We start from the raw sequence: 11589 nt of genomic DNA on the forward strand, positions 1-11589 counted from the left end.
TTAAACAGACTGGCTTATCCTTGATTGCTTTCCCTGCTTGGAGTCTGCCCTTGTGGAGGAGAATTGTGGGTAGAATTGTCCACATCATTAAAAAATTTACTATTATTATTCTTTTTATTAACTAAACTCCAGACTTTCTTCTAATTTCATAGTTTTCCACTAAAGCCCTTTCCAGTCCAGGATCCAATCTAGGATACCACATGGCATTTAGTAAAATATTATTTTTAATTGTACAAAATGCATGAATATATTTTCCCTTTAAAAAGTGGGAACATAACTGATAGGGCTGAAAGTGTCCTTTGCCTGCCACCTCTAACCTGAGCCTCTTTGCTCTTCAGTGGAGATAATACTGAAAGTCTGACCTTCCCCTCAGCTCTCTCCTTCTCCCCTCTTTTCTCTCATGGCTGGTTTCTTTCTTTGGATGAGTACTTATAATTAAATCTGTGAATGTTATGTTCCTGCGTGACGGGACGTCACAGTACCCTCCTCCCTCACTGCCCTTTTCTCTTACTGTCTTCCACATTTTGAATAATGTGAAGGTACTGCTTTTATAATGTATATACATTAACAACAACAACAAAAAGCTTCCAAGGGTAGCTGTCATAAAGAAGACGGAAATGCCAGCAGTCCAGATGTAGGTACACGCAGGTGAGGCCGGTGCCCAGGTGCAGGCATAGTGAGTACAGTTGAATCAGGAATGGGAATGGCCCAGCCTGGGTGGAGTTCTGATAATTAAAGGTATGTGCTTTGGTCCATGTAGGAAACCAGTCTGCATAATAACTAACTCTGTTATAATAAGCTTCACTTTCTATTGTCTATCTGAAGTCGAAATAGATGCCCTTTCTCAAACCCCTACAGTTCTAAGTATTGACTTGGCGCTTGCCAGTTGCCTATCACCTTATTAAATTCTTTGTAAGACGTGAATTATGAGGCACTTCTTGCCCCGAAGGCACTGACTATCGTAGTTGTATTTGTACAGATTTATTTTTGGTCAGTGACATTTCCAGGTGGGCTCGAGGGGTGGGGTTTATGAATCTCTAAGGACGTGTAGGTGTAAGAATGTGAGCACATTATTGGCAGGAGGCTGGATTGGAAGGGGAAGATTCTGAACTCAAAATCGAAGGATGAGAGACTTCTGCCTCTGAGCTGAGTGTTAAGAGAAGTTGTTTCACTTCTTGGAACCCTTCTCCTCCTTCTTGAAAGGGGGATAATAAACCCTCCTGCTTGGCACGTTATGAGGATTTGATGAGTACGTCGAAGTCCCCGCAAGCACTTTATCAGCTGTTGTACCAACGTACCATTCTAATTTGTGGTCATAACCACTTCTGCTGAGCTGCCTTTCAGCTGAGCCGTGCAGTTCTGTCTTCAGGTACTGCTTGATCTAGCTTGCCTTTCTCTCTGGATCTTACAACTTTTCTTGGCTTTTAGATCCAGACAAGTGAGAGTCACACTCTGCGTCAGTTCCATTTCACCTCCTGGCCTGACCATGGCGTTCCCGACACCACTGACCTGCTCATCAACTTCCGGTACCTTGTTCGTGACTACATGAAGCAGAGTCCTCCTGAGTCACCGATTCTGGTGCACTGCAGGTATGCAGATGGCTGTCCATGTGTGACAGATTTCAAACGTACTTATACGTATGGACACTTTTGAAAAAAAAAAAAAAAACCCTAAGAGGGAATGCAATAGGTATTTACAAATTCAAGAAAGGTTTGGATAAGGGACCAATGAGGAATTAGGGCTTATTCCCTAAGCCTTCGACTTCAGAACGGGGGTTGGCAAACTATAGCCTGTGGGTCAGATGTGGTCACCTGCCTGTATTTAAAAAAAAAAATCATAATATATTTAAATTTCTTTCTTATTTATAATATTTTGTTTTGAAGTATTTCAACCTTACAAAAGTATGGAGAATAATAACAATTTAATCAGGCACAGCATGGTGCCATATATGTTTCTTTTTGTTAATGATACATTACAGATATAATTGAAGTCTCTGCTTACTAGTCTCCTATCCCGTTCGCCTTCTTACATAGGTGAATGTGGTCCTAAAGTTGATCTGTATCCTTCCCTTCTGTGCTCTTCTATTTTATTACATATGTACGTAACTCTACGGTTTTATATACTTTAAACTTTGACCAGATTTTATAATGTATACATCGTTCTGCAACCTGTTTTGTTTAGCATTTTGGTTTGCTATTTAGCAATGTTGAAACACATAACTCTGGTTCATTTTATTTATTTAAAAATATTCTTTCCACATGTAAAAACTGCATGTAAATTAATGAATACACCGTAATGAATACAGCAGTGAGGAGTTTGGAGATGAGTATACCTCTGTGAAACCATCACCGCAGTCTATTTGGCTGTCTGTTTTTGTAAATACAGTATTATTGGAACACAGCCATGTCCATGTGGTTACATATTGTCTATAGTTACTTTTATGCTGTAGTGGCAGAAAGAGTTGATTTGCAAAGTCTGCGAAGCTGACGATATTTACTCTCTGGCCCTTAACAGAAAAAGTTTGCCACCCTCTCCTCCGGAACAATAGGAAATTAGCTTTGAAGCTGAAGGAATTGATTTTAGGACAGAAGAAGGGAGGGACTTTGTTGCCCTCTGGGGAATAAATTGATGGAATTTGCCAACCTAGATACAGTGGCGACTTCAATGGGACTGAGATTCAAGATGCTCTAGCAAGGTGTTTTATTTGTGGCATTTGACATGAAAGTCACTTTAGGACTTGGGCCCCAGTTCTAAGCTAGTACAGTCTGACTTGAAAGGTTTCAATTGAACCAATTGGTAATGGTCCTGGGCTTGACCCTCAAAGCCTGATAGTGGAGGAGAGTAAGATATATGTATAAATGGGGAAATGGGAGTTTTACAGTAGAGATAACCCATGCTGACATGCTCATTTCATTTCCCCTTTTTTTCAGTGCTGGGGTGGGAAGGACGGGCACTTTCATTGCCATCGATCGTCTTATCTATCAGATAGAGGACGAGAACACTGTGGATGTGTACGGGATTGTGTACGACCTTCGAATGCACAGGCCTTTAATGGTGCAGACAGAGGTGAGCCCAATGTCTGTGTCTGACAATTCCCCCTTCCCATCTGTGTTTAAAAGATGGCATCATGTCACACACTTGTGTTAAAATATCCCACCCTTCCAGATCTTTCTGGCTCTTGGCTGTGAGGTGGATTTCTTTCAAGGCCTAAAAGTGATGTGGGATTGAACTCCCCCACGATACCCGACGCAGCGACATAGTTGTCCTGATAGCAGCAATGGAGCTACAAACCGAGACAATATCAGGATTCCTCACCTTGCTGCCACTGACTCACCAGATAATCTTAGCAAGTCTCTGAACTTTGGCTTCCGGGTTTTAAACTCATAAAACTGGTCTTTTCAACTCTTGATTTCTAAGAAGGTCTGACCATTCTTAAAATAAGCTAATGAAAGGGACTTATCAAATATTAATGATACGAAATAGGATAACGCCGCTTTAAGCTTTAACACAGCAATATATCCTTACCCTGCCTTGTAAATGTTAAAGAACATCAGTCATCATGGCTGCGGGAGGATGGTGACCAATCGGGAACATGCATGCTTAATATCTACAGTGTCATTTATGTAAAACTGTCGGGTTTGGCTTTCCCTGAAATGTTCCTGATGAACTATGTGTTCAAGGCATGTTCTCAACACGTGTATTGGGAAATAGCCTTCCTCAAAGCTGTCGGGATGAACGCTCCCTGGCCAGGATAGAGCAGAATATTAATCTTGTATCAGGCCGTCACCCTGAACCAATTCAGAGCTCTATGAGTATGTGCTGTGTTTCTGAGTCCAGCAGGGAATGTTCTGGAGGCCTGGGTGCATTGTGTGCTTTGGGGTGGCGCAGCATGGCTGTGGTGGGAAGAGCGGAAGTCACCTCCTGCGTTGGTGGGGACAGAGATCTCCTATTTTCTGCTGTAATTAATAGATAGAGTCGTCGTTATCAATCTTTTATCTGCTTTTGAGAAACACAGAAATCTTATACCTGCTTACAAATGTTCTCATCCCTTTTTAAAATATTTTGAAAATAATATAACTTTGTTCATTTCAAAAAAATTTAACAGTGCAGGATTATACAGAGGACATTTTTCTCTTTTACTTTTTCTTCCCCAAATCCACTCCCTAGAGGTAGCTAGTGTTTACAGCTTGCATATATCTTTACAGGCTTCTTTATGTACCTCTGTTAAAAAAATGTATACACGTACACACACACACAGAGCATATTTTAAAAATTGGATCTTATTTTGTAGGTAATGCTGCCCTGTGATGTTTTTCTCCTCTAACAGCATTATGGATATCTTTCAGCATATACCCTTTCTTCCTCTTTTTTTTGCGGTACGCGGGCCTCTCGCTGTTGCGGCCTCTCCCATTGCGGAGCACAGGCTCCGGACGCGCAGGCTCAGCGGCCATGGCTCACGGGCCCAGCCGCTCCGCGGCACGTGGGATCTTCCCGGACTGGGGCACGAACCCGCGTTCCCTACATCGGCAGGCGGACTCTCAACCACTGCACCACCAGGGCCTTTCTTCCTCTTTTTAATGGCTACCTGCAGATTCCGATGTGCTTGCCTGAAGCATGGGGACCTTCAGGTCTACCCCAATCATTACCCCTGTCTCTACACCCCCTTCAGGATGGGGACCCCCAACTCGGTCCTGATCATCCCCCTTTAACCCACCCCCTCTGCTGAGAATCACAGCTTATTCATTCTCCACATCCTCCCTAGCCAAGAAAACCCTGCTGGACTTTTTAGTGCATTATTTCCTCCACGTTCTTTCTTTGCCCTTCCCCAAGATTCTGGTACTATTCCTTGGTGCAGGGAGGTGCGGGGAGTGCACCGCTCTCATTGAGAACCATTAATGATGAGAACCTTGCTGTCAGTGGTTTCAGATTTCACCACTATGTTATTACCCCTTGACCTACGTGAACTTGGAGTGTTCACTGCGGGTTGGGTGGGGTTGGAGGGCGGTAATCTGTTTGAAAAAAACCTTGGGTGCGCATCTTCAGGACCTGTGCTCATTTGTTTTCTCTCTTTCTTCTTCTAACAGGACCAGTATGTTTTCCTCAATCAGTGTGTTTTGGATATTATCAGATCCCAGAAGGACTCGAAAGTAGATCTCATCTACCAGAACACAACTGCAATGACAATCTACGAAAACCTTGCACCAGTGACCGCGTTCGGAAAGACAAATGGTTACATTGCCTGAATTCCAAAGGAAAACCTTTCTGGAGTTAACTAGACCGTCACACCCACAGCAAAGGAAGATGCCCCGATGTGACATGTTTTTTATATGTCTAGTATCCTAATTCTTTGTTCCGTTTTGTTAGAACTAATTTGAGAGTGTGAAGCTACACATGTAAAACATGACAAATGAGAAGTTGGGGCTGTCAGGGGCTGTGGATGGGTAGTGAGCAAATCAACTATGTTTCTGATTATCAGTGGGATGAGTTCGCTTTTTTTTTTTTTCTTGAGAATTACAGAACACCAGGAAAAGTGAGCTATGATTTTTTTTTCTTTTACAAGACGTTCTTTTTTAAAAAGACTATTTTATATGATTCACATGCTAAAGCCAGGATTGTGTTAGGTTGAATATATTTTAAGTATCAGAGGTCTATTTTTACCTACTGTATCTTGGAATCTAGCTGATGGAAAATACATAATAGTGGACGATTATCATGTAGGGAGGGCTACATGGTACCCCCCCTGCCTGGGTTTTCTATTTGAACATGTGCCTTTTCTGAATTATGCTTCCACAGGTAAAACTCAGTAGATCTCTATTTTTGTATTGAATCTCATAATTGGACTATGTGGAATATTTAAACAGTAGTTTAGTATCAGAGGTTCAGCCTTCTTAGTAACATTCCTGTTCTCATTTGATTAGAGGAGATCCTCCCCAACTTCCTCCATCCCCTGTTTTGTGCTCTATTCTTTCTGCCCTTTTCCCCTCCTATTTTTCCCCAAAGACACTTCTGATGGCCACATCTTCTGCCCATTGGCTGGGCAAGAGTGGAAACTAAATTATCACCGTGAGAATTTCGGGGTGGGGGAAGGTCGGGGGGAAGCAGAGGAACCCTTCAGTGACACAATAATCTTTTATTGTCCCCCTTTGATCTTTTTTCTCATTTCTGTGTGTGGTAAGAAGGATTATTTAAAGGTGCAATATGTGACTTAGTAATTCATGATGCTGTAGGTTTTTAGTAACGTTTTACTCAGGTTGGCATTTTATGTGTCTCTGTGTGTCCGTGTACGTGTGTGTGTTTTTAAAAGCGTGGCAATCTGCGAACACTTCCGTGTGAAAACAGTGTCAGATGAATCCCTCCTTCCGTAGAGTCTACTGGCTTTAGTCTGTATCTGCAGTGACACATACCCGTATCTGCTGTATATATATATACTAAACTCTTAAAACAGTCATTCCTTGGAACTGAGGTGTACAAAGTTCAAATTTGTATCAAAGATGTAATTATTATTTTTAAAACTTCTTTTCACTATACTGCTGCTGTAATTACTTTGATTTTTTTTTAAAGTGTAGATTGATTTTTGTTGTTGTTGTTTTTGGCTTTCAGGTATGTGTATCCACCGAGAATTTCAGAATCTATGTGGATTTATTTTATTGGTACATAATCTGTAAACTTCTCAAGGCATTAACATGAAAGGATTTGTTTCTTTTTATTTTATATTGTGGCTCAGGTTATATTTTGAAGATGTGTTGAGTTTCTCCTCCAATAGGCAGTGAAGTGTACAAGGTCTTATGAAGGAATGACCAAGTCCCTGGAGTCCTGTGGCCTTTTCCCACAGTCATAAATCCTGCTGTAAACATAGGACGATGTGTCCTATTGAAAACGGGAGTGGCGTGCCCTGGTCACCGTGGATCTGTGGGATCCTGTCTCCTGACCCTGCCATGCTCCTTAACTCACCGGCACTTTGATCACTGACTGGACAGTTGGGTATCTTAGGGTCACGAAGGGGGAACCACCGCGTACAGAAAGCCCTTGATTCGGTTCAGAGGTCGGGTGCTGCACGTCTTTTGTCTCCCTCTCCCTTTGAGGTACTGAAAGGAATAAAGGAGAAGTGGTAACGGTGTCGTGTTTTGAGAGAACCTTACTTCCCAAATGGAGATTGCACTTTTTGCTGAATCCTTTGCTCTCTTTGGTAGAAAGCAGTTTGTTCAGTATCAGGCCCTTCGAGGAGTGGGCTGGCCTGGCCAGGCCAGGCCAGGCTGGGTCCTCCTCTTCGGCTCTGAAGGTCTGCATCAGGGAAGCCGTGCTGTCCCGGGGTGTTGAGTGAAGCTGGGTTTGGGCGATTGCTTCCAAGCCTTCACACTTGGAAGGCTGCCCCTTGCACGCAGATCTTGGAGGGTTCCGTAACTTCTTCGGTGGTCCCTGTTCAGGTAGCAGTTCTGTGGGTCACACCCCTTCCTACTCCAATCTGTCAGGAAACCACGGTGATGGGTGCCAGTGTACCAAATCCCATGTAGATGTACGCCCTGCCCACATCACTGCCGCTGCCGTGGAGAAGTCGGAGGGAAGGACTTAACTCGAAAAATTCCTTTAAAAGATGAAAGCAACAATAATCATAAACATATTGTGTCAAAATGCAAAACCCAGAAATCTTCCTCCCTTCCGCCCGGGATGATCTTGGGAAATGGGCAGCAGCCACTCTCAGACGTCATTCCCAATCCTGGGAGGAAGGCTTGTGGTGGAGAGGCCTGGATTCCAAATGGGCGGGTCACACGAAGGTCACGATGCTTCTCTGCATCCTGAAGAGACCTGGCGGTGGGCCAAGGGTGGGGGGGCGGTGCTGGTGAGGGTATTTATAGCACAGTGAAAAGGGAAGATTAATGTGTAAATATAAAGGACACCCGGGCTGGGGGTTGGTCCCAGAAAAGAGAAAGTGCTTTTGAGTTCCTGCCCCCAGCCCTTCCAGGAGCAATGGAACAGTGAACAATGAACCAAACTTTGAGGAGTCCAGTGGAATCGTGGGGATGGTGTGATCGCCCTTGCTTAGTATTTGACAGTTGCATACAGAAAACCAGCCAGGATGGGATGAGTTAGTTTGGGGGATCTGGGCCATTGATATCTTCTCCCAAGAGCAAGGACGTTTTGTCTGCAAAGTTAAATCTCATGATGATTGGCACCAGTAGGAAGTGACATTTGGGTCTGTTCCCTGTGGCCATGTAACAGCCATTAGATTTTGGCATAATTGACTCCGCTGGATTTGGGCGTCACCAAGTCATAGGCTCCCGGGTTTGGGGCCAACTATGCAGACGATTCATGTTTGCTTTTCATCTGGGATGAAAAAGCCTGGTTTTCTTTTGAAATGCTTGATTGCACTCGCTGAGCTAACAAGTCTCGGTGACTGATGTCGATTTGCCTCCAAAGTCCAAGTTCTGAGTTTTCAGACTATGTGTAGCAGTCGAGTATTTAACATACTGTAGCTTTTTTTCCCTTGGGGACACCTATGAATAGGATATGTTGATGTGGACTCTAAAGCTGTAATTTTCTTGTAACAATTTTGGAATGATGCATATTTCTAATGTTTGTTATACTTGTACAGAGTATTGCTGTTGGTTGCTTTTCTTTGGTTTGTTTTTTAAGGAAAAAAATGGCCTGAAAATAAATTTTTTTAAGAGACATAAATACCAAATATAAAAAATGTCAACACATCATGCCTCTGTTTGACTCTCCCCCTCCTTGCTTTACGTCCACATCATTTCACTTATGGAGCCGTTTAGTCTCCTGCATTCAGCTGGGGTATCCTTAACAAAAACACGTTTCCCTTGGGATTTTCCCACATCGTTTTGGTTTGCCAGGGCTGCTGTAACAAAGTACAACAGACTGGGGGGCTTAAACAACAGAAATTTATCATCTCGCAGTTCTGGAGGTTAGAAGTCTGAGATCAAGGTGTCATCGGGTTAGTTTCCTGCGAGGCCTCTCTCCTTGGCTGGTGGACGACCATCTCCCCCTTTGTCTTCACATGGTCGTCCCTCTGTATGTCCTAATCGCTTCTTATAAGGACAGCAGTCACAGTGGATTACAGCGCACTCTAATGACCTCATTTTACCTTACTTACCTCTTGAAAGAGTCTGTCTCCAAATACAGTTGCATTCAGAGGCACTGGGCATTAGGACTTTAACATATGAACTTTGGGGGCACATAATTCAGCCCAAAACACACATGGAGGGTGGTGAAGTGGAGACCTGGGGGAAGTGAGTATGCAGCTAAGGTGTGGCTGCCTGCGCTCACAGAGGGTCGGACGTGGGTCTGCAGGTGGACAGACACCTATGCCTTAGGCAAGCCTCCAGAATTTTTAGAGGGTTTTCTGGTTGATGGATTTGGGGAATCTCAGAATTGCTGGGAGACTGTGGTAGTTTGGGTACGTTTTCTTTCATCTCGCTCCCTTATGCCTGATGCAAACTCTAAGTAGACGGAGATGATTCTAAGATCTCTCTTATTCCTCTTGCCCGAAGCAAATTAATCCATTCAACAGTGATGTACTGATTACCTGCTATACACCAGCCGCTATACACACCTTGGTGGCTGAGGGTTCTACTGTGAACAAAATGGACAGAAATCTCTGCCCTCATGGAACTTACATCCTGATAAGAGGAAGCAGACAAACAACATACATAAATAAAATCTTTAGTTTGTTAGATGATGAAAATAAGGAGAAAAACAGCATTTCACACCCAGATGCACCAACTGGCTTTCACACACAAGGCAGTGCAGCTACATCGTGTCAAGGAGAAAGTGTCGCAACACGCTGTCCACTCGACCCCTGACTTATTTACTGTTTGGACGGCGGCAGTGCCCACTCCTCGGGTCCATCAGGGACACAAAGGGTGAACGCAGCACAGGTCCTGCCCGTAAGAAGTGGACAGTCTAGAGGGAGTGGCCAGGGGCACGTGTGATGCAAACACACCACAAACCCCACGAAATACTGGCGGCGATAAAGGAACAGGTGACAGGGGTCCCAGGAGCGTAAGTGGGGGTGGCATGTGAGGCAGGTCTTAAGCAGGATTTTAGTTGGAGGATATAAGGGGGGAGGCAGGGGTGAATGTGCCCTGTTGGAGGATGGTGAGGGCTTCAGGATGAGGGCGTGCAGGGAGGGGTGAGGTGAGGTGAGCTGAGGTTGTACCTGATGACCCTGGCAGGGAAGAGCCCTAGGATTGTAAGCCTGGTTGATTAAAACCGTCTCACCTTTAAGACGTGGGGGGGGGGGGGGGGGGTGTACGTAAGTAAACTAACACACAGACATATACACACACAGTTTTGCCCTCTCTATTTTCTTTGCATGGAAACTGCACGGTGGTCACAAGGGTGAGTGACCACAATAGGATGGGAGGAAGGGCACCACCAGACCCTTGACTGGTTAGTGGGAGTAAAGGCTATACTTTCTTGCACAGAATAGGCCACACTGTGGCACGTTCAGCGGGAGACACGTTTGCCCGGGGCTCCAGGTCCCCCTAGGTTCTCAGTGGTCATTGCCATCGGGCAGAGCACGCGGGATCCTGTCAGATCTTTCATTTCCCTTTTTGCTGATCGCACCCTCTCAATCCCTTTCTCTCTTTCCCCACCTCTTCCCTTTCTTTCTCATTTCTCATCCTCCTTGCCTGTCCCAACCATCTGGAGACTACAACTAAATGCTGGCCTGCTTGCCAAGTCAAAATAACTACTGACAATTCCAGCACATTCCTGAGTTGTTTATTTGAAATACTGGGCGAAATCAGGTCCGTTTTCCAGGCATGGATTCCCATAGTATGTCCAGGTCTGCCCGAGATCCCTTGCTGTAATTACTTTCCTGATTAGGCAAAAAGCACAGATCTGGAGCATACGACAATGGAATTATTCCAGACATGATTACTTGCCTCATTGAGGATAGAAAATATTTTGCTTTTAAAGAGATGCTTCCAGATATATGGTGGTAGGAAGGATGGTGCGGGTCCAGAAGCTTGGAGGCCTGAGCTTTAGTTCTCCCCCTGCCCAAACTGACTGAGTGGAAATCACAGAACTTTTCTACTTTTGATAAGCATCTTTAAAAAACAAACTTTTTATTTTAATTGGAGTATAGTTGATTAACAATGTTGTGTTAGTTTCAGGTGTACAGCAAAGGGATTCAGTTTTACATATACAAGTATCTATTCTTTTTCAAATTCTTTTCCCATTTAGGGATTGAGCAGAGTTCCCTGTGCTATACAATAGGTCCTTGTTGGTCATGCATTTAAAATATAGCAGTGTGTACATGTCAATCCCAAACTCCCTAACTATCTTCCCCCACCCCCCGCGCTTCCCCCCTGGTCACCATATGTTCGTTCTCTTAAAAAAACAAAACGAAAAAGATGATAAGCAGTAGATGACAGAGAGCTGAAGTTTGCCCGAGGTGTCTGGAATGCAGCGTCTGTGGCTTGTTGAATACACAGCCCTGAGTGCCTGAGAGGAGTTGGGTGCTGGTGGATGTCTTCTTGTTAAAGCTGAGGAAGTTTAGACACTCAGTTCCCTAAGAGGCCATCTTCCCACAAGTGTTTTGAATGGTCATCTGACCATTACAAGTTCAAC

General features: G+C 44.2%; 1 protein-coding gene across 1 annotated transcript in view; it reads left to right on the top strand.

Moving 5' to 3' along the window:
- Nucleotides 1–5243, top strand: part of PTPRJ (protein tyrosine phosphatase receptor type J) — a 48500-nt gene extending 43257 nt beyond the window's left edge. The window contains exons 20-22 of the mRNA XM_065882435.1: nucleotides 1429–1589; nucleotides 2931–3066; nucleotides 5085–5243. Of these exons, the coding sequence (XP_065738507.1) occupies nucleotides 1429–1589; nucleotides 2931–3066; nucleotides 5085–5243 (456 nt within the window). The remainder of the gene's footprint in view (nucleotides 1–1428; nucleotides 1590–2930; nucleotides 3067–5084) is intronic.
- Nucleotides 5244–11589: the final 6346 nt, after the last annotated feature.

Source organism: Phocoena phocoena, chromosome 8 (genome assembly GCF_963924675.1).
Source record: "Phocoena phocoena chromosome 8, mPhoPho1.1, whole genome shotgun sequence".
Taxonomy (NCBI): Eukaryota; Metazoa; Chordata; class Mammalia; order Artiodactyla; family Phocoenidae; genus Phocoena; species Phocoena phocoena.